At 39.4% G+C, this 23,330-nt stretch overlaps 3 protein-coding genes across 5 annotated transcripts; 1 reads left to right on the forward strand and 2 right to left on the reverse strand.

The window, feature by feature from the left end:
• Window positions 1–867: 867 nt before the first annotated feature.
• si:ch211-180a12.2 (uncharacterized) lies at window positions 868–10,124 on the reverse strand. 2 transcript variants are annotated; one of them, XM_061028328.1, is made up of 13 exons: window positions 9,923–10,124; window positions 7,210–7,530; window positions 6,819–7,112; window positions 6,354–6,659; window positions 5,981–6,091; window positions 5,230–5,391; window positions 3,795–4,109; window positions 3,662–3,712; window positions 3,314–3,568; window positions 2,871–3,218; window positions 2,459–2,731; window positions 1,458–1,733; window positions 868–1,218 (listed from the first exon to the last, which is right to left on the reverse strand). In XM_061028328.1, exons 1-13 carry the CDS (start codon window positions 9,972–9,974, stop codon window positions 1,187–1,189), a joined length of 2,796 nt encoding a protein of 931 aa, XP_060884311.1. In that variant the 5' UTR covers window positions 9,975–10,124; the 3' UTR covers window positions 868–1,186. The 2 variants fall into 2 exon arrangements, with proteins under 2 accessions (XP_060884311.1, XP_060884312.1); XM_061028329.1 differs by having other exon boundaries at window positions 3,795–4,025; window positions 9,923–10,122.
• A 1,956-nt stretch (window positions 10,125–12,080) lies between these two features.
• zgc:123217 (uncharacterized protein LOC641414 homolog) lies at window positions 12,081–18,215 on the forward strand. Of its 2 annotated transcripts, XM_061028333.1 has the most exons (6): window positions 12,081–12,199; window positions 14,291–14,305; window positions 14,449–14,623; window positions 15,658–15,926; window positions 16,489–16,637; window positions 16,864–18,215. In XM_061028333.1, the coding sequence occupies exons 1-6, from the start codon at window positions 12,145–12,147 to the stop codon at window positions 17,173–17,175; spliced, it is 975 nt and encodes a 324-aa protein (XP_060884316.1). In that variant the 5' UTR covers window positions 12,081–12,144; the 3' UTR covers window positions 17,176–18,215. The 2 variants fall into 2 exon arrangements, with proteins under 2 accessions (XP_060884316.1, XP_060884315.1); XM_061028332.1 differs by lacking the exons at window positions 12,081–12,199; window positions 14,291–14,305 and having other exon boundaries at window positions 14,322–14,623.
• Window positions 18,059–22,438, reverse strand: aldoab (aldolase a, fructose-bisphosphate, b). Its single transcript, XM_061028330.1, has 7 exons — window positions 22,292–22,438; window positions 20,712–20,828; window positions 19,809–20,075; window positions 19,532–19,692; window positions 18,971–19,229; window positions 18,644–18,843; window positions 18,059–18,475 (listed from the first exon to the last, which is right to left on the reverse strand). The coding sequence occupies exons 2-7, from the start codon at window positions 20,821–20,823 to the stop codon at window positions 18,383–18,385; spliced, it is 1,092 nt and encodes a 363-aa protein (XP_060884313.1). The 5' UTR covers window positions 20,824–20,828; window positions 22,292–22,438; the 3' UTR covers window positions 18,059–18,382.
• Between the last annotated feature and the right edge of the window lie 892 nt (window positions 22,439–23,330).

Here is a 23,330-nt window from a genome sequence, read left to right on the forward strand (position 1 = left end):
TCTTGTAAAAGTTATTCTAATCACGATGGAAAACCAGCACGAGCTCATAACTGAGGGCTTTTCATAATTACTGACTTAGCAACATTTTGTGACTGTTATTGGACCAAATTCTTAGCACACAAAAAAATAAACCTATATCAACACAGCAAAATTCATAAGCCTAGTAGATATCTGCAATTGAATTATTTCAAGTCATAATTCTTGTTGTATAGGCCCTATTTGAAATTGGATGTTACCTGTATAGCCATAATGCGGATACTAATTTCATTATACAAGTCACAGTGTAGGCCTATTTCTGATATTCATAATTACATTTTGGATATCTCTCATTTTAGATATCTGAAAAGATAAATACAGCTATTGAAAACTATTCAAGTCTTCTGTGTCACCTTTCTTTTATAATATCATACATTACATAGAACTTCTAGTCACGATCCCTGCTGTAGCCTATGATTTTCATTGGTCATGACATTTGGAAACAATGTGCAACACTGGATGAAAAAGTAAAATGTAGGCCTGTGCAATAGTTATCAAAGTAACTTCAACAATCAACACAATATAAAAAAGACCACTTTAATAATAAAAAACCTGTTTTACATGTATATCACATAAGTTGCAATTGCACATGTTCTCACTGTATAAACTGAGAGGAGGAAGTTCTAAACCCGACATTTAAATTGCACCTCCACTTCTCAGCACACTGATGTGACATTTTTGTGGTCAAAGTGCAAAAAAAAAAAAAAAATACAGAAGTTTATTTTAAAATGAGAACTTAGTTCTGTGGTTGATGTCAACACATACTACACTGACTCATTCTCATAGACGGGAAACAAAACAAAATCCACCCCCAAAGAAAAACCTCTCCAAAAATGTATCTAGATTTTATTTTCAAATACAGTCATAAAAAATCTGCTAGATTATTATTGTAAAGTCTTTGTATAAAAATATGGATATTTGTAAAAATCATGGATCAAATGAAACAAAGAATTGATGGAAGATTAAGAATAAAAAGTAATAAATAAAGATAAAATAAATGTTGAAAGTAAAACCACACCTGTTGATCATATTAAAAAGAGTTGGATATCCTAAAAGCACGACTATTATTTAATACAGAAATATACATTATATTAGATATATTAAATGGAGTACATGAAATATCCAGGCTCTCTTGCACACTTCATGGCTTTCATGCGGAAGATGAGTTCTCCTCAATTGGCTCTGAAAGAGATAACACAACTGTGTTTAAAAACTACATGAAAACATTTCCTGTTTTTTTGTGTGTGCAATAATTGAACTGTAGCCGCATTGAAAACTGTTCCCTCAACCAGCAACAGTTAACGGTCTTAGTGACATTTCCTCATAAATTAGGTTTGTTTATGTTTAAGCTCACTGTATTTATTTGCTGCTTTTAAACTTCTGCTCCAAAACAACAGGAGTGCGATGTTTGTGTGGGTTACCTGTCCAGGTTCGATAAACAGGAAGCTTGAGCGCAGGGTGTGTGATCTCCACGCACACTCTCAAACGTGCTCCCTCATTTCCTCGGGGTCCATTCCTCAAGTTGACTCGGTTTATTTGCAACGCGCCCGTGTCTTCGTCTGTGTCTTTGTCACTGTCCTCGTCCAGCTCCGACTTTGTCTCCTCATCCCCGTCGATGTTGTTATTCTCTCCGTCCACTTTTTCATCGATGTACTCTATCCCTTCAGCATCAGGGTCTGTGACTGCATTTTTTGTTTCTGTAAATGAACAACAATTCAAATGAAGACGCACCAGCACTGACAGATATTATTACAGTAAAATAGGGAAATTAAAAAAAGTGGATGAAGCCCCTTGGTTTGAAAAGTGAGGCCAACGTGGAAGAGCCTCAGAAACCTACATTCTTTCTAAAAACCATCATGGGTGGTTTTATGAAAGACAAAATACATATATACTCCATTGGCCATTTTTGAATGAGATTATTTGAATGCTTCATACTATTTAGGAAAAAACTGTAAAGAAATTAAGTCTAAAATAAGAGCAAAAATGGCAGATGAATTTTAAATTAAAAAAAATAGGCCTACATTATTTGATATAATGCAAGTTCTATCTGAGATCTCCTACAGTTGTACTCAAGTTTGAGCATCTGCCAGTATGAACCAAACTAACCATGGATTAAATTTAATTTCTTGCAAATTAAGAATTCGGGTCCAAAGAATATAGCAGAGTTTTTGATATTTTCCTACACCCCAACATGCAACAGAAACAGCTTTTCATGTAAGGCACATCCTACCAAGTGAATACTCACTCACTCAGTTAACTCTCACACTCATTTAATCATCACATCAACACTGTAAACTCAACTCTTCCATTATGTTCAATTTCTTTTTAGTTGTGTGGAAAGAGGACTACGTTTGAAAATGAGCTCAGAATTTTCTGCCAATTTGTAAATAAAACTACATGAGCATTTGTTAAGGACGAGTACTTATTGCATGTCCATTCTTCCGTCTCTCCAGCGGTTTGCTCGTCGGACTCGGCAGGCTCGTGGACCTCTCGAGGGCGCACAAACTCTTCAGCTCCCTCTGTCCATCATCTCCTATCTCCTCTGTCTCATTGGACACCAGTGGTGAAAGTGTGGCTCCTCCCGCTGCCCAGACTAATTTGACCTTTGGGTGACCTCCTTTCAACAGGAGGGAGAACACACCGACCCCTACACTGTTCCAACACACTAAGATCGACGGAGGGATGGAGGGAGCGACTATGGGAATGAATCAGAAAGTGTAAGTGAGTTAAAAACGCCATAAAGTACGTAAGTCTTCAGCAGACACACTTCCTTACATTTCTGGTTGTTTTCTCAAACTCACAACTTATTTAACTCGTGATGTAATGATGCCTACCAATGTCAACATTCCTCCAGTGTCTCTCAATAGGCTCAATAAGAGAACAGTGTTCCACTCTACAAGTGATCCCTCCACCTCTCTCCTCCTTCCCCTCGTTTGTTGCCCTCCTCTTCAGTGAAGCTGTGGCCTTGTAGAGTCTGGGATGAGTCTGCATGGGTCCCCACATCTCTCCTCCCGCTATCACCTCATCCTCTCTGTCATCCCGCTCTCCCTGCCCCAGCTTCAGCCAAGTGACAGAGATGGTTGGAGGGTAGAAATCTGTGATTTCACATCCAAGCATGAAAGGCTGATCCGGTGTAGAAGTGGAGCGGATGATTTCAGAGACACATGGGCTCTTCATGAAGCCTATTCGGGAAAAAAATGATCATACATTTTTCTTTTTTTTTCAGCTTATATTCTTGTATCCCTCATTTTGTCCTGATTTTTTTTTTTTTTTTTACCTCTGGTCTCGCGGGTGACCGGCTGTTTCAGGGCAATGTGGTGGATGCTTACCCACACTTTGGTGCCCCCCCTTTCCAGTTCACTGCGAGGTAGTTTACACTGACTGGAGGCAGAAAAGAAGCCTTCAGAATTGGGTCTAGGTGAGGACGAGGCCTGTGAGGCAACAGGGCTCAGCTCGCTCCCCTCACAGAACCAGCGGAAGGTAATGACGTCTGGATGGAAATGTGATGCCCGGACTGTCATACTGATGACATCTGGGAGACAGAATGTGAGAATGCACAAATGTAGCCTCTCATAACCAGGAAGGTTTTACATGTTTTGAATTGAGAAATAAGTTGAAACCTCACCAGAGTCATTTGGAGTCTCAGTCAGCTGGATTTCTGATACTTCAGGAGCAGCTAAAACAGAAAGTTAAATAAACTCATTCAATAAGTTGAGAAAATTCAAAAAGATAGGTAAAGTGAATAAAATGTTATGTACATAGAATCGTAAACTTCTCTGACACCCTCTCCGACACAATCTTGTCCTTGCCCATGTAGGCCACTTGACACTTAAACACAGCCCCCTTGTGGATTGAAATCTGGGGGATGAAGGTGAGTGAGACGATCAGCTGTTGGATGCCACTTCCGGATGAGTGCAGCGGCCCTTGAGTGTGCAGCTTGTAGTAACCCATCTCGTCTCTGGAGGGCAGCAGACGACCTTTCTCTGACACTGGGGAGGTGAGAGTTAGACCGTAGGGCAGATGGATGGTGGTTAGGGGGTTATAGAGGCAGTTAAAATTAGATTTAGAGGTTTCTATCCAGATAAGATTGTAAATTGTTAGCAGAATTAAGGGTAAGAGAGAAAATATGGTTTTATGAGCACTTGCAATTCAAATAGGCTATAACTTATTATAGAAGCCATGATTCATAATGTGTGTTATAATGCCAGTTACCCAAACATAACTCCTGTTTTCCCTTAAAGGTTTTAAAGTAGTTTTTCAGAATTTGGCCTTTTTATTTTCTAGCTAAGACCTTTTACCTGCTCTTTTGTAAAGCGTCTCAAGATAACACTTGTTATGAATTGGTTGATTGATAAAGCTGTAGCCTGTATGGAATGTAAACAGAGGGAAAATTCAAACCTCGTCTCGTCTATGATTATATCTTCAAGAAACACGGGTAAAATGTGCTCCTCCACTGTACTTTGCAACCTTGCTATGACTTAACATACTAGTAAGTCGATACGCCTTACCAAAGAAAATGCAGTGTTGAAAGTCCCTCAGTACTTCCTTAAAGTCCACTCATTAGTCAAAGAACCAGTTTATAGTGCTGACACTGATCCAACACTGTATCATGCAAAGTTTTATACAAGCGATGGGGACAAACTCTTACAAAAAGAGAGCTATTACGTCAAGAGTGTAGAAGTACACACACACAAAGGGAAGGTTTCCACGATGTTTTAGTTGTTTTTAAACCAATGAATTCACTTTAAACCTGTTATTTTGATACAGGGATTTTGAACACAACCATAGTCTGGCATGACATTTTGGTTTTTATTTTGTAGTTACTGTTCAAACAAATAAAATACTAAATGATTATCAATGTGTCTGTTGTAAACTTACATTTCAGTATTGTAACATCTCACAGTGTTCTTATTGTGTATTTTCCTGTTTATTTGGCCAAAATTTTAAGAAATCGATTTTAAACTGAGTGAAATAAGCTAAACAAATACAGTTTTTGAAGGCTAAACCACTCAATGAAAATATGATACAGCATTATCTTTTGCATTATTTCCTTTTTTTCTCCCCAAATTAAGCCTTACACAAAACTAAACTTTGTGATCCACTCTAAAATTCCCGAAAGGCTAATCATGTGCTGGGAGACAAATGTTAATGCCAGTTAATGTTGTATATGTGGATGTGTATTCACAGTCTTACCTGCGAGGGAGGTGTCAGAGATAGGCGTGTCATTTAGAAACCATGCAGCCTGGACTCGGTCCACCCTCCTGCCCTCTATGCTCACTGTCACCCTGCCCTTTTGACCGACTGTCACGTGTGGAGGGAGGATGATCCCAGACACAGTCAGAGATTTCTGTTTCTCTAAGTTGGGGATGAAAGAATGCAGATAAAGGAATCAGTGTGTGTGGGGGTGGGGGTGTCAGGTATTGTGAAGTAATTACAGGGTAAGTAGTCTGCATTTTTTTGAGATCAGCTGAGGAAGCCGTAACTGAATCCAAAGCTGGTTTCTCTAAACCTGCTGGATCAAGTGTTCCTGAAACCCATTGTGTTTCTGTCTCTGTTTACTATAACTAACGTGCTTGTTAGTTGAAGTGGTTTACCCGGATGACAGAAGCAGAGTTGTTGCAGTGTCATTCTTTGGTTTCGGCTTTCAAAGGGATGATTCAAAGCAAGAAAGAAGACTTTTGACTGAAACTGGTCCTTTATGAAGTCAATTTATTATTTGTTTCAAATATGGATCTCCGAGAATATACCTGTGCTTCGATACATGAAGCAGGACCTTGTATCCAATTATTTACCTGAGGGGGTCGCAAGATAATTTATTGGGTGACAATAGTCTCAATGTTTTACCTTTTAAAGCTAAAGATAAGATAAAACATTCTTAAAGGGAAGATGTCATTTTGTGTGGCTAGTTGCATGTACCACTGCCGTAAGGGCCCTTCTGACTCACCATCCCTTCTCCTCCAAGAAAACCCAAAACAGAGCAGGAACACCAGCACAATAGAAATAGACATCATAGCCACTGATGCTTTGGCAGATTTGGTCAACACTGGTGCCTCATCTGAAAGGAAACAGACTCAAACTCTTATAAAGAACCAAAATAAAGAAGAAAAAAAGTTGCAAACAAATGAGACATTTCTTCCAAAGTTTTTTATGTTTGTATTTCTTAAAAGTTTTCCTTATCATCTGATTTAAGAGGTGTATGCGTCAAATGTGAAAAATATTCAAATGAATATAATATAAAAGACTGAATGCCACAAATGGGTGTGGTCTTGTGTATTGTCCTGTGCAAAAAAAGTCTCTTAAAATATCTAAAACCATACCTCTGGGATCCAGTAACTCTAGAAACGATGAGCCACTCACTGGGTGCAATACCCCGGGTTGGTTTACTGCACACTCCACCTTCCCACCTTGCTCTCGCTGTTCTGCACTTAAAGTATAATAGCGCCTGGTTCTAAGGGTCCCATCAGGGTTCTGGTCAGTGGTAGGGGGCTCAGGGAGGACTGTACCATTTTGAAGCCATGACACAGACACTTCCTCTGGGTAGAAACTCTCCACGTCACAGTAAAGAGTGAGAGGAATGTTGTCCGATTTGGACGACACGGCAGAAAGCTTGACAGAAGGGAGATCTGAGGAGTGATTAAAAAATAATCTCAGTACAACAAAAATCCTTTGTGAAAGCCGCGCAGAAATAATTGATGGAACTTGATTTTCTAGTCCTATCCAGGTAAACAAATGTGATAACTCATTCAATGAATTTATAGTGACGGAATGTGTCTCTCACTCACAGGTGATATTGAGTTGGAAATCCAGTTCTTGATGCCGTCCACCATGTGATACATGGCACCCAAAGGTCACATTCTGGTCCTCACGAGAAGGAAAGAAGGTCAAGTTGCCAATAGCCATGTAGTACCCATCTGGAGTCAGTTCACCTTCAACAATATATGAAGGTTGAATCACTTGCCCGTCTCTGATCCAAGAGAAAGACACAGGAGGAGGGTAGAAACTGTCTGCGCTGCACTTTAGCTGGCTTTCTGTTTCTAACACCACCCACTGCTGCGGGACAGACAGAATGGGGGAGGCTAAAAAAGGGATAGAAGAAGAACATTTGGTAAAAACAAAGAATACAACAGCTTAAATGTGCACTAAGTAAATCCTTGAATCTCAACAATGACATACCTAGGATACTGAATGTAGTGTTACTGAAATGCAGCATTGTGGAGTTGTAGCTAATGGTGCATTCATACATCCCCTGCAGTTCGAGACTGGCTCGGAGGATGGTCAGTGAAAAGTCCCCATTGATGAAATCACCGGTGTCCCAGCGAAAGCCTTCCTTTATTTGCGTCACAGCTTGAGTGAATGAGGCAATGTCAGAGCCGTTTTTTGTCCAGCCAGCTTTGATGAGAGACTTGTCTATTTTGTCCACATAAGGGGGCATCGTCACATTGCAGGGGAGGGTGGCATTTGAATTTGGGCTGGCTTGTATTCCAGATGGAGACACTGAAGGAGAAAGACACATTTTAGATGTAGAGAGAAACAGAGCCTTTACATAAATGATGCTTCTGTCTCTCTTCTCAGTATGGTCTGTAGATATTCATAGATTGGCCCTTGATATGAATGGTGAGTCTGATATCCTACTGAAGTTATAAAATACACAAAACAGATGGGAGTATAATATAAATCTCAGTTTAATACTTTAATGTAATCAAACAAGTTTCTTACTCTACTCAAGCAAACATGTAACACTAGTAATTTATGCTAATATGTTTCCCATGCTACCCGGTAATCTTCCCCAGCTATATTATACACATTAAACACACACTAAACATTAGGGTGACCTCTCTCAACAATGTTTTTTCCCCTAGGTTATTCAATGTACACGTCCCTACTTTAATATGTTGAAGTCACCCACCTACTTATTGGAGCCTACTGAACCCAGACAAACCTACTTCCACAAGTTATCAGGCTGTTTTCTTGACTTTGGAGTGAACATATTTTAACCTTCAAACTGCATCTCTCATTTTTACCATCAACATAGCCCTTTACAATTTATTACAATTTGAAGTTAACAGGACTCTAGATACAGGACCCCTGGAACGTGGGAATGACTAGACCAGCTAACGTGTGTTACTCTTATGAGGCAATAAATCATCAAAAAAAGATATGATCTTCCTCTTACATGTTAAAATGAGATCCCTTTAAGCAGTAAAGCCCACTTTGTACAGCAGTAGCTTTGCTTCCATGGTCTAACCTATTCCGGTGTGACATTTAGACTAACTAATATCTGCTAATGTTAGCTATGTTAGCAAAACAAGATTAGGCTATAAAACTGACATTTATGAGTCAGACAGCTTTGACTCTGTAGTTGTGCTTATGTGAAAACAGACAACAAATACATGTAGGTAGTTTTATAACAGATTTAAAACAAGACTTAAAATATAGTACCAAACTAGAATGTAAGCTAATTGTCCCTACAGCCAAAATACAATCTGCAATACAACTACAAAAAAAAAAAACATCTTATCTCAGGCTTGGTAAACACTTGTGAAGTTTCTTTATGTAACTTAGAACGTGTCTAAAGAAAGAGCAGTTTTGTGAAAATATCCACTTCACATTCTTTCTTTTTACCCCCAATTGTAAATCAATAATGAAGGTACACTTCCTTGAATCAGTGTAAATATAAAGCCTTTAAGTGTTGTCTGGCCACGCATTCAGCTTAATTAGTAACTAGTACAATAAATACTTGTCGGCAGGTATAAAGCTGAGCACTGAAGAATTTCTCTTGTGTGAAGTGTTTATGTTGCACTCCTTGAGACTAATTATCAACTATTCTTTACTTTGGGTAAGTATGTATTTTTACAACAAAAGAAAGAAATGGTCTCAGCATGAGAGCAGAAAACATCATCCTGATGCACCAACGAAACAACACTTTCTTAAACTTTGATCAACATTTAGATCTATTTCAGTTCTTTAAAACATTCAGGTAATTTGTTTAGGTCTGAGATTTTCTAGAGTATCAAAGGATGATCAAATTTTAAATCTTGAAACTATAGTAATTACGGTCTTTACATTATTTTATTTTTGTAATGCATACAGGAAAGTGTGCAGTGATTTCTCTTCTTGACAGTAAAAATTTTAAACTGTTATTTCTACTGAACGAGTTTATTCTTTATGGCCTAGGCTGGACAGGGAGCAAACTTGTCTATCACTGTATGACATATTGCAATATCATTTGTCATATTTCATAATATAGATGTAAAATTGTACCTTATTGTTAGAAATTCAAATGAGAGACGTTTTGGGAAATAGCCACATTGGACTGTGCAGTTTTTTGTCATTATTTGTATTTTAAAACTTTACAAACACACACAGCACTTTATATTATTATATAGACAAATCCTGACAACTCCACCAATGCATGAAGCAGTCCTATAAGCAGCCATATCAGTATTTATAGCAGAGGACATGTCTGAACTAACTAACCCTAAGCCAACTAGTATAACATTACTTAAATCTAAAACACAAAAATGCCTTATACTTAAACTAATAGTGGCATCACTCTTGGTATGCCATATTACAAAAAAAAAGTAGGTCAGGTACATGCTGACACTAATATGTCAGAATTTGACCACAATGCATCAGTACTTTTCAACTTACTTTAAGAATTCGACCACAATGCATTAGTACTCTAACACTTACTTAAACTTCCACTCAGTTAAATAAAACATATCACAGCTACACAAACAAATGATTCACATCAGGACTATAAAATGTCTTGTGACTGGCCTGAATATTCAGAGCCCACCTGAGATAGCTCAAATGTTGTCATTAGGTGAAGAATCAACAATGCAGCTTTGTGACAGTCCATTGAATGTAATGACACAATACTCACCATGCTTTATGAGAGTCAGGAGGACGACGTAGATGAGGACTTTACACCGCATGGCCAAGCTTGTCTTGAGTCCAGGATCTTATCATCGGGCCCTTTTGCTGTCTTATATAGAGCTTTGAGGTGACAGGGGGCGTGTTCATCCAGCCACATGGGAAATAAGAAATATTGTCCCTGGGCCTCCAAGGAGTGAAAGGAAGCCCTTGATATATGGTGTCCTCTTAAACGAGCAAACCCAAGAGCACTGACAGAGCGAAAAGGGAAGGGAGAGATGTGCAGAGACACACAAGTGGGCAAACAGGTCACTTAAAATTCAGACAGGCCTCTGGCCAAGTTTTTGGGGCTACTTTACATTGGTGCAGTGTTCCTATGAACAAATGGAGAGGGTAATCCTGCTGAGCTTATGTGGGCAAACACTCAGGCAAAACTACAACTCTTTTATATCAGGGTAAAAAGTTAGTGTGGTGTTGAATTTGGAGAATAAAAACGTTCTGCACAGACTATCTGTCTCTCCACACAGCTCCTGCTGTAATCACCCCTTTGATTGGAGTTAATTTTTAGCCAGAACAAGTGATTGATGTTTGAAGCAAAAGGTGCAGTCTTTTTCATCCCCTTTCAGAATATGTTTTAGTTTGTTTAACTCTGCTCTTGGCCACATTGAATGTGGTCGTTTCTTATTTGCAGTTCACACAGGGTATCTGTGTCACAGAGTTGAAGTGTTGGCTCTGACAGCTTTCTTTTCTCTCGTAATCTGCTCTGCTCTAGTTTCTTTAGGGAGAGACAAAAGTTTGGCTGGAAAGTGATTAGAAGAAGTGATTAATGTGTTCCATTTCTTTGTTTGTGTTTGGTACTTTGGTGCTCAAACTGTTACGACTAGTACAAAATCTGGACCCAAAAGCACGACTCAGACAGGCAGGATATAGGTACAAAAAGTTTATTCCAAACGTGACTCAAAAAGGTGCAAGGTGCAAGGTGCAAGGGGGGAGGGGTAGTGCGAGGTCCCAAGTGGCAGTGTCCGTGATCCCAGTGGTGTCCAAAAATGCACAGGTGAGGTGAAGAAAACACGAAAGGCGATCTGGGGCAAGGCAGGCCTTATGTTTTGGCTGCTGAGCTGGCAGCGGCGGCCAGCAATACAGCAATATAGCTGCGAGACGGTTGCTGCCGACAGGCTGGTCTGGTGCTGCCGGCGGCCCCGGCGGCCCCGGCGGCCCCGGCGGCCAGCGCCCACCGCAGCAAAAACACAAGACCGGCCTGTCGACAGCAGCCGTCTCGCCGCTTTATTTATATTTTGTCATTATCAGCTTTCTCCATAGAGCCTGTTAGCATAGCTTCCAAGCAATATGGCGGATGTTAAGTTTCGATTCTGGGAGTGAGTTCCCACCCACTGATCTGTGATTGGTCTGTAGCTTCAGTGGTCGAAAATATGAGGAACTAGCGTTGTAGTTTCACCACGCTAACCGTAACAGCTTCCATTGACGCAAAAATCGTCATTTTGCGTCACTGGAAGCTCCTTTTCAAACTTAGAAATACAAAGATTTCCCATCTCAGGGGAAAATGAGGACGGGATGCACGACCATTCAAAAATACTACCAGGTTTAAAGTATCCCTTTAAAGAAGTTGTGTCCAAACAAATAATTATATATAATAATTATACATAATTATAACCCATTCATGTAATTTATAAAGACATCCATATTAATATATAATTATTATATAATGTATTACAAAAATGGTGACAGGCCTTCGGTTGCTGAGAAGGAATCAAATCAAGCTTGCAAGAAGTCTTTGGGGAAAACTGTGAAGAAGTAAAAAACATATTGATGTCGCCAAACTAAAACCAGCACAATCTCATCCTGTATGACAGTTAAGAAAGGAAGGAAAGGCCATTTAAAGTATTGACTTGATAACTTGACACATGAAAAAGGAATGCACATACAAACTTTATACACTCTTTATTTCATTTTGTTTTGTTATAAAGTGATACATGGTGAAGTCACAACATAATATATGACCTGTACTTTGGTTACCACTGCAGGAAAATTTTGAATGTGTTAAGATAAAGTGATTACTTTGAGGTGATTTCCCAGATGGAGCCTGAGGTATCTCGAGAAACAGGTTTGAGTAGGGAGCGGGCGCTATAAACAACGCACAAGTGTGGCTGAGGACAAAGCAAGAAGCTATATTCAAAATATTGTCTTAGTACAGAGAGTCAGTGACAGCACAGTATGGCAGCCTGGACTGGATGGATACTCATCTTGTGTATAGTACTGACTGGACAAGGTGAGCTTTTATACAGAGTTTACACTTGAAACTCTATCTATTAGCATTCTATTATAGGACAGTTTAAACACATTTTCAAGAATAACTTATTTAACAAATATATAATTCAACAGTCAATGAGAAGAACCAAATCAATATCAGTTGTAAGGTCTGTACCGTCTACCAATTTATGTGTAATACATTATATTTGTTGCTTTTGTTACTTAGTTATCTGTATTCTTTGACTTTATTTTTGTAAAGCTTAGCCTTGGATTAATTTATTAAGCTAAAAATATAAAAGGGGAAGGACAGGATAAGTTATTTAATTTCATCCTACACCCTTTTCGAACGTGGACTGGTTAAGGAAAAAAATCAAGCCACTACAGAAAGTATGCTTTGATTGTTGTTTGCTTTGTTTGTAATGTATACTTTTATTTTATTTTTAAAACATGTTTAAAATAAAATGAAAATGAATTAAATGGAATTGCTATTAACTTTTAGTAACTATTTTAAAAAAATACATATTTACATATATGTTTGGTATATTGATTTGCAACAAAAATATAACATGTGTTGTACTTAAAAAATAAAGATTGTGTTCATGTATGTCTTACATTTGAGTATTTGCAAATGGACTGGGCTTTTTTGGCATAAGTCGCTCATTTCATGTAATAATGATAATGATCAATAAATCATCCAGAATGAGAGATTGCATATATGATTATTACAAATCGCATGAAAATATGCATACTCTTGCTGCTTCACTTTAAAACTAATTTGCAGAAGCATAAAAAAAAAATGTATTACAAATTCTGTAAACAATACCTTAAACCAGCTGACAAGCACTCTCCTTATTTTGTTAGTTTCATCCTGTTCTAACACGTTTTTAGAGCATAGAAACATTACAGTTAACATTGTCCCACTTTATGTTATCTGTGGGGTTTTTTTCAGTTTGTTCCTTCTTTAGAAAAAAGGGTGTGGTAGGCTATTTTCTACAGCTTCACTTGTCAACACACCTGCTCCAAGGACATAACAATGTTTAAATGTTGCCTGTCAAAGTAAAACAAAAAATCTTTATTGTCGTAAACTTGAGTTAACAAAACAAGATTGACTTTAAGGCTTACTATGTGATTTTTTGATCCAGCAGATGTCGCCCTTGAGCACCAGCATGAAACCAAAACAACTCGCGCTGCCTTGTTGTGTTAGCATGCTGATGCTAGCGATCTTTATTATGCTCGTATCTTCACACTGCATGTAAATTTATGATCTAGAAACTCAGTTAAGCAGTGAGTACAGTATGTTATTCTTCTTTTCTCTAGTCCCTCAATTAAAAACTTTTATACGCGAGGGGATGAGTCAGCTGGCCGTCCTGGCGATGTAAACAAACTGAAGATAGGACTCGGAAAACTCAGAAAACATCACAGACAGTGGGACTCGGGTGTTACACCCATTGTGGACAGTCATGACTCACAGAGTTATTTTCAGAGGATATACTTGATTTCTATTACATTTAAGTGTGAAAAGTCGCATATTAAGCCTTTAAGATTTTCAATTTAAGTACAGCAATTAAACACTCAACAAACCTCCACAAACTGTACTTCACTAGATGACCCCTGTAGAAAATCAGCTGCTGTTGCGTATAATTCTAAGTAATGCATAAATGTTACAAATCCTAAATACTAAGCCCACCTTGTTATTTAAAATAATGCTTTATGCCCCACTTTATTTGCATGCCAGAGAGCCAATTTGACTCTGACTTGTTTCATTGGTGTGGTAAACTGTTGATTACCAAACCAAGATATATTTGCTGTTGAACTTCAAAAAGTCTGGGAAGCATGCCTAGACATTTTGCTGACCATGTTAATGTTGAAACATCAAATCAAATCTAAATAACAGGAATTTTGCACAGATATGTTGATGCACAGTTCCTCCAGGCTCATGCAACAGATGGAATTTTAAGGCGTTGCTTGAACTCTACCACCACCCTGTGTCTGTGTTCGTTATCTACACTGCTGACAAATATCCATGTGAAAGTTCATGTGTTAAGCAATTAAAGACACAAACATTGAGGTAAACAGATGTAAGTAACTTGCATATTCCTCTTTTCTGCAGGGTCAAGGGCACAGGGTAAGTACGGTCACAATTATTCCCAGTTAGTAAATGCTCTTAATGATGTAATATGGTCAGTACATGCACTGCCATAGCAAGCAGAACACATGCAGCAGCAAATGAATGCACTATTTCCCCTGAAACACTATTTGCTCTGTCAGACTGTGGAGTGGCGCCTTTGAGGACAAAGATAGTGGGTGGTGACACTGCCACAGCTGGGTCATGGCCCTGGCAGGTCAGTGTGCACTTTCAATTGAGTACAATTCGAGCACACATCTGTGGAGGGACCCTCATCAACGACCAGTGGGTCGTCACAGCGGCTCACTGCATCTTATCGTAAGATGTTTTCTTATTTTCTATGCTTACAATTCGCAGTCCCAAAACTTTCAAAGTCTTCACAGGTTTAAGTATTAATAATACAGTAACTATGCTTCCGGAAAAACAGATAAGAAAAAATATTGAATAGAAAAATACTTTTTAACTAGATAACAGACAGTTAGAAGATACTGTCTAGTTTGGTCCAGTATTATTGTGTTGTCTTGTTTGTGATGATGTAAAGCCACCTTGGGTCCCTTGTAAGGCGTTTAATAGATTATTATTTTTTAACATTTTATAATGTCTGACTTTTCTTTCATACAACAGCATTTAAAAAAAAAAACATGGCTTGTTTTACATAAACAAACACATGTTAAAATCTTAGGAGGAGCTTTTATTTTTTTTAATTGCATGGTGGTCTTTGCCTCCTAGATTAATTCTCTACAATTACCATCCCTAACATTCAGGTCAGTCTTTTGCTTACTTTGACTGTCAACTGCGTTTACTTTCATTGTATTAGCACAGCCATTCAGCAAATTAAACACACATCCAATCAAGACTGAACACAGGAGTTTGTCTTTGTAGAAGTCCTTGTGAAATTTGATTTCATGAGCAAAAGTTAAATCAGAGGTATTGTAGGGATGAAACAGCTTCTCAAAAGTAGCCTATAGATTACTTTGCTGTTAAATTGGTCCTATTTTCTGTAAAATTCACACTGAAAGTAAGACTCAGTGAGAATGGCCCTTTTATTATAAATTTTCTACCAGATTAAGATCAGTGAGATATTCCCCTGCATGTTCCACATATGGAATATCTAACATCAGTGTCGTAGCTCAGCTATGCAGAAAATAAAACACACATCAAACAAAGGTGGAAGACAGAAGTTTGCCTTAGAATTATTGGAGAAAAAGGTCAAACATCAGATCTATTAAACCTTCTGGAAACTATTTAGCAGCCATAGAATAAAGACAGGTGGGCTCCTCATGCAACAGACTTTCAAGTACATTCAATGACTGATTTACTGGAAATTAATCTTTATTTCTTCCTTATTCCAGTACCTTACCTAGTGTGTGGACTCTCTACTTGGGAAGAGAAACTCAGAGTGGCCCTAATGTTAATGAGGTGAACCGCTCGGTGTCCCAGGTCATTGTTAATCCTAACTACAACAACACTTTATTCAACAACGACATCGCCCTCATGAAGCTTACCAGCCCTGTCAATTTCACCGACTACATCAGACCTATCTGCCTGGCAAGTAACTCCAGCCAATTCCACAATTCCACCCTCTGCTGGATCACTGGCTGGGGCAGAACGGGAAAGGATGGTGAGTATCAGGATGGAGTACATCAAGCTCAGACAGAGTTAGCATTCAGACTTGTGAGGACTGTCACTGAACTTTGAGCCAAAACTAAGGTGATTCTTGTGGCAATGTCTATCAGTAGGGCAACCAATTTGGTCCAGACCCAAATATGTTAACATATATTGAATGGGTTGCCAATAGAAATACTAAAATGTTTATATTCACCAGAAAACCAGATACCTTCTAATCATATTAACACAGTCACACAGGCATTTCCTTATTGCATGGATGTTCCCAGGCAGTAGTACAAAGGTCCGTCTCTGCCATCTACATACCCCATGATGTTTTGGTAATTTAGGAGTGCTCTGTCACAGAAACAAAGTATTGAAGAAATTATTTGAGAAGATAAACAAAACAGAATGCTTTATGCGTAGCAGGAAAAAATGTTTTACTGGACCAAAGACACAATGTCATTTTTGTATTATTTTGTTTCTATTTTAGTCTGAGACCATTAAATAAAATCCACTTAAACTGTGTAAAAGTATAACAAAATATATAACTCGTGATTTCATATTTCCTCCCACAGAGCCCCCCCAAGCCTTTAATAAACTACAGGAGGTCCAGATTCCTGTCGTTGGAAATAAGCAATGCAGCTGCAACTACAAGCCAGAACCACTCGCAAACATCACTGACAAAATGATTTGTGCTGGGCAGGAGAACAAAGGAGCATGTCAGGTTAAAACAACATCTTATTAAATCAGGAGAGACTTCCGGAAATTTCCCAAAAAGAGAATTATTCACACATAAATTAGAATAATTTCTTTAATCTTATTAATTAATCTCTAACTTCAATCTTTTTCCTGTTAAGATGTTATTGCCCGTGAGAATGTGTAACCCAAGTTTTAATCCGTGCATTTTTACCAGAAGTGTCATTAACTCTGTTTTGTCCCCTCTGTTTTAGGGAGACTCTGGTGGACCTTTGCAATGCAAACAAGGTTCAGTGTGGATCCAGGCGGGCATAGCTAGTTTTGGAGTACCTTGTGCTCTGGCTAATTTCCCTGAAGTTTATTCCCGAGTTTCTGAATTCCAGACATGGATCATGGATCAAGTGGCTGGGGCAAATGTTAGCTTTGTGACCTTCACCTCCAATGGCACTGACCCAGACAGCAGCTTTGACTGTCGCAGTTCAGACTCTGTAAATGCAAGGGCAACAACAAGTGAAAGTGAGATTATATTGGTTCTCATGGCAACATTCTTCCAGCTTTACATTTGATCTCTATAGCATTGTGATGGACCTGAATTGATATTCTGTTGGGCAATATTTGAATGATTGTAAGTCATGATAGTGGTTTCAAATAAACAGGTTAGCCGGCTGTCATGATTTGGTTTTGTATTTTGTATATTTTCAGTGTTTCATTCTTTCCTAGTGTTGCTTGTTTCCCGTGTGTTAATGTGTCCTTGTGTATGTTTAGTCTTTAGTGTTTCCTGGGTTCTTTTGTAATTTCTTCTCCTTGTGTCTCTCTGTGTTCTAGTGTGTTTTGTTACAGTCTTGAATTCTCTATGTTTCATGATTTAGATTATAGTAGTCCCCAGTGTTGTCTTTACTCCTGCCTCTGTGTGTCCTCACCTGTGTCTTGTTAGTATCACCTGTGTTTGATTATCCCTGTCTATTTAGTCTCACTGTTCCTTCCCTCGTGTTGTCAAATGTGGTAAGTCAGATGGTGTTAGTTGTCAGTCTACGTCGGTCGTCGTCTACCAGTGTTTTCCTTATAGCTCTTGATTTTCTCCTGGTGGATTTTTTGTTTAGTTTTTGAAGAAAGTAAGTGTTGTTTGCCATTGGCCATTTTGTTTAAATAAATCCTTTAAGTTTAATCGTGCACTTGGGTCCATCTCTTTACCAACCATTCCAAGCTAAATGAAAAGTTAGTGGTTGGTGGATGAAAAAGCTTAGTTATTGTGATTCATCCTGGGTCACGTTCCTTATTTACGTTTTCACTTTAAGTCTAAAAAGGTTTCTTCCTTTTTTTTGATCGAGGGGTTTTGTGCTATTAAAGTAACATCAGTCAAAGATGTTTAAGTCTTATGTCACTCCAGCATGTTCATGCTGTTTATAACCTTAAGGTAATGTTGCACTCAGCAGCAAAAAGAAGCAAATAAACAAGAAGGGTAAGTACTTTATTCCTGGTACCAGTATAAATCATGTACTGTTTCGATGGAATCAGACCAAGGAGGAAAGTACAAGTTGTGTAAAAACAGTGTAGGAATCTTCACCTGAAAAAAAAAGTAAGGGAATGGAGGCAGACATTTTTAGGATCTTCTAGCTGCAGAAACAACCCCAAAGGAAAGTTTTCTTCCATCTTTTCCTTCAATTTCTACCAAGATGTTGTAAAAGTGCTGTATTGTGGTGCCTGTGACAACACAATCTTTCCATGGTGATGTGATGGTGGGAATAAAATGGAAAGGAAATTGAGTGTCCATAATTAATAAGCGTGGTTAGCCACGAACAATGAGTCTCCACCGGCGGTGCTGGCTCCAGATGAAACATATTTTCCCTGGCAGGCCAGATTGTTGGCCTGTAGAGGGAAAAAAACAACAATATTATTATGCAGCACAGAGTTTGAGGCTAACAATCCATTAAATTCCCTGAACAAAACTAATTCGCAGCATCTGTGTAACACACTACTATCTAAGGATGTACTTTTTCTTGTACGTTTTGACATCTAATTTATATTCAGACATACCAGAGCTCTCTTGATAAACTCATCCTGGCATGCCTTTCCATTCTCCTTCTTGCCAGCCCAGGCTTTGAGGGCAGAGGCCTGCAGGGCACGGCCATATGAGAAGGTCAGGGCCCAGGGCCTGATCAGAGGGCACTGGTTCATGGCGTTCAGATTGATGGAGGCCTCCTCCTCACTCTGGCCACCAGACAGGAAGGTAATGCCTGTGCAGAGCATGAGAGTTCAGCATTATTCTTCTGTGAACATGTGAGTGAATTTTATGCAAACTATTTAATCTATAGTAAATGATTACAGTAAAACGTAGGCTTTTATGCAGCCTGTCAAACTCACCAGGGACTGCAGGGGGCACAGTGCGTCGCAGGGCGGTGACAGTTGCCATGGCAATCTCCTGGTTGCTGTACTTGTGTGAGCAGGAGTGTCCGGCAGTAACCATGTTGGGCTTGAGCAGAGTGCCCTCCAGGTAGACGTGGTGGTCTGACAGGGCCTTGTAGACGGCAGCAAGGACCTTCTCTGTGACGTACTGGCAGCGCTTCAGGTCGTGGTCACCATCAGGGAGGATCTCAGGCTCAACAATGGGGACGATGCCATGCTGCAGAATACAAAACAAGTAAAAATGAATGTTGAGCATGACTTTTATGCCACGATGTATTAGCTGAGTCATTTCTAAAAGAAATTATTATGCCTACATTCCAGTTAGAAATAACACATATTTCTGAACTGTGCAGAGTTGTCTATGGAGGTTTTCAAAGTTCATCATATCAGTTCCACACAAAAAAACAATACCTATTGTCGTACTGAAAAGTTTCTAACATTGTTCTGGTGTGGTGGTTGCAGAATTAAGTAAGAAAACCTGTCACAATGATTTCTCATTCTTGTCTGTTGTATTTTTACCATCTGGCAGATGCTGGCATAGCGGGCCAGGACGTTGGCATTCTCAAGGATGGCCAGCTTTGAGGGAGTGGTCGGGGTGATCTTCAGCACACAGCGCCACTTGGCAAAGTCAGCACCATCCTTCTTGTACTGGGCGCAGCGCTCATACAGTCCATCAAGACCTATGAAAAAGGACAGAGACACACGGAAAGAAGTCAAAGAAAGGTATTAACAGGTGTTGGCTCTCTTTGTGAAGAACTGTGGGTTTCTTTCTAGTAGTGTTTTCTTTTTTGCTTACCCTGGGTGGTTGTCTCGCCATTGGTTCCGGCCAGGGGAACGACACCTTTGTCGACCTTGATGCCCACCACCATGCCTCTTTCTTTGAGGTACTGGGGGAAGGACTTGCCATCATCGGTCTTCTGGTACATGGTCTCATGGAAGAGGATGACGCCACCGATGCATGGGTTGATGCGGTCGTCAGCGGTGAAGAGAAGCTGGCGGTACAGCCTCCTGTTCTCCTCAGTGTTCTCAGCGTTGATGCTCTGGAAGCGCTTGGCAACGCTGCCTAGAGGTTGCAAAGAGATAAGATAGATGAGGAGTCGATCCTATGCATAAAATTACCAATTTACTTTTGCGGAAGGTACATTTAAAGCTCCTTTGAGGAACTCTGGGTTAATTTTGGTGACCCTTTCTGGACAAAAGCCATGGCTCATATTGCTGTGCTAAATTGTCCTGTACATGTGTAAGTAGTTTTTTTTTAACAAATAATCCTGCTTTCTTTTAACAGTCAAAAATATCCCTCATTGAGCATCTTTACCATTAAACAGGGAGGAAATTACTTCTGAAGCATGCTGTAAATCCTTTTAACTGACACCTGTGCCCCATGGCAGCAGTTCATACATACACCGATAATCAATCTGGTTGCTGATGTTGTCCCTTGCTTTTGTAGACCATACATAGGTATTCATATTAGTTTCAGTCTGTTTCAAAACCAGCTAAAAACTTGTCACAGTAGCTTTAAGATGTCCCTTGTTTGAAAATGTGTTAATAGGTATTCCAAACAGAATCATTTTTATACACTTGCCAGCACTTTCAACTGATTTTATTCACAGTTGGTCATCCTTCATGACTGATTGATGTTTTTTTTTTTTGTTTTTTTTAAATAAATAAAAACAAAATAGATTTTATAGAAATGATTTACCAGTGGACTCGTCTGCAGCGAGGATTCCCTTGCCAGTAGCGACGATCCTCTGAGCAATATCGTTGAGCTCCTTCTTCTGCTCAGGAGTGAGGAAGGGGTATGCGTGAGGCATCCTGACTGTAGGGAGAAGGAGGAAGACAAAAAAAGAGATAATAAGCTCAGCAGTGAAGACAAATGGGCCAAAAATGTTGCAGGTGCCCGGGCAATAGTTCAACAGAAACGTAGCTGCAACGTTTAAGATTTGCGGTTGTTGTTCTCATAATGAAAAGCGTGAGAAAGTTCCACATGAAAATATAATTTGGTTGCTGTGTGAAGGAAGTGGTGAAAAAAGAACCTGATTGCACAGTTTGACTTTTTTTTTGTCTTCTGTGTGTCTCTCTAAACTTCAGCTGGTGTTAGGGACTGTCTGGCTGCAGTTGTTGCAGCTATAGCTGCACCAGCACCGTAAGGAACTTTGTGTGGGGGTTTCTCAATATTCCCCAGGCACAATATGTAGTGGAACATGGATCCATTGTCAGAGAACCCTCCACCCTCCACAGCCCCACCTTGCACGTATCTGCCCACCATTGAAAAGTCATGACAAGCATGTGGCTGACCTATTCCATTTTCTAGCCTCTTATCCCTGACCTTTCCCGTCCTCCTCACTGCTCTTCAGTCCTAAACCTCTATTACCCAGCCCTCCCACTCCCTCCCCCACCCCCACCTGTGCCTCCACTATCAATAGGCTGGACTAAATATAAACAGCATACCAACACATTGCAGTTTAAGAGCTATGGCTCAGGGGGAAAAAAAGGATTTCATAAAAGAGAGGTATGTAGCTCCACAGCCTGCTGTTCAGAAGTTATGCACTCTGCAGGAAGTTTAAATCCAGACAGCAAGGACATATTTAGACATGTTTGAGAAAAGCTGAGTCATTAAGGCCTGCTCAGAAACAATGCAATGGAAACTTTGAACCAGCAGAAGGAGGCTGTAGCAACAACTGGTGATGTAATGAAGTCAGCCGAGCCAAAAGGTTCAGGAATAGCAACATTTACTTTAATATTGTATTTCAAGGAACTTAAATTTTGCTTGCTGCATTTGGAGCTATTTTACTTATTATATGTGATTCAGGTCGTATTTCGTGCTTGTTATATCTTGAAATAAGGACTTGATAGGTGAAACTGGCTTAGAATGGCTTGTTATGAGATATTATTTACTTGAAATTATACACCTGGTTAGATATTTGTTTTTAGCAGTGTATATGTGAGCATACATAATAAAGATGGATAGTGGTCAAAGTGCAATTGAAGCATTTTCTCTATATATAATGTATAATTGTGAAACTTTGACATTATCTGTTTTAGTGTATCAGTGGTTAGTTTGTAGGAGTGTGTGATGCTGTGGTTGTAGCAGTCATGCAGCTCTAGCTGACAGAAACCAAATAACCACACCAAGTTTACACTTTTGGTTGTGTACATTACAGTTCTCAAGTAAAAAGGCATTCCTCTCATGCATTATAAGCACAAAAATGTGCAACAGGTTGCAAAAAGTATTACCAAGTCGTACAATTATCTCATAGTCACATTTGTATAGTCTTTTACCTTTGAGTTTAGGAGGAGAGCTGAGAGAAGAGAGAGGTAGAGGGAGAAGATCCGGCCTTCGTCTGCGACAACCCCTGCAGCCTGCTGGCCCTTGTATTTATCCTCCCATTGTGACCCCTCACATTTCAGCTGGTCGGCTATAAAAAGAACAGGACGCAACCAGAGACCGCTCGTGACATTCAGAGAGACTAGGGGCTGCAGCAGCATGGTGGTGAGCATCCAGTGAAAGGGCAAAGAGTGTTTCAGTGAATGGCACAGACAGTGACATAGTAAGGGACAGTAAGAGTGGGTAAGAGAAGTAGGAATGTGCGTTTAGTACAAGAGAGGTACAAAATACCACCCGGAAAAAAAAAGAATTACAAAGACACAAACCTTCCTTCTTTTTTAACAAACATATACGTCTTCAAAGCACATCTCTGAATCTGGTTTTTGAACGTTTTAATTAATACAATTGTAAAATTAAAATGAGAAGAGCATCACAGCACCCAGAGGTCATTTAAAGGTTATGTGTTGGAAGATAACTTCTGGGGTATCCACAGTATGTACTAAAAGCACACATGCACAACACACACACGATCACTCACACAGAGGCTTTTAGAGCATGTGACAACATTTCTAACCTGCCCTTAGAAATCCAATCTAGACACAGCAACACAGCACTGATCCTTGACCTTTTTGGTGACCTTTTTCGATCGTCTTTGCTTGGCAGGAAAGGGTCAACTGGTGAGATTGGCAAAGGTTGCAGGCTGCACATGCAAACAGTGAAGTTGCAACACTTTTTTTTATTGTTTTTTCTTTCTGGTCTGAGCTTTTGGTTATGCTGACTATCTTTTACTTCATCACTGGCAAGCAGGAAAAGACATTCACTTCCTGAACTGCAGCTGTAGGCTGAAGTCTATCAGCACGCAGTCGTTCGAAGGAAACAAAAAGACAAAAGACTTTGAAACGCCTGTGACATCATCATTTATGTCCTTAGATGAAGCTGATGGTTAAACTTTCAACAAAATAAATCTAAAATAACTTTTCTATTTTAAAAATC

This window comes from Labrus mixtus, chromosome 21 (assembly GCF_963584025.1).
Source record: "Labrus mixtus chromosome 21, fLabMix1.1, whole genome shotgun sequence".
Lineage (NCBI taxonomy): Eukaryota > Metazoa > Chordata > Actinopteri > Labriformes > Labridae > Labrus > Labrus mixtus.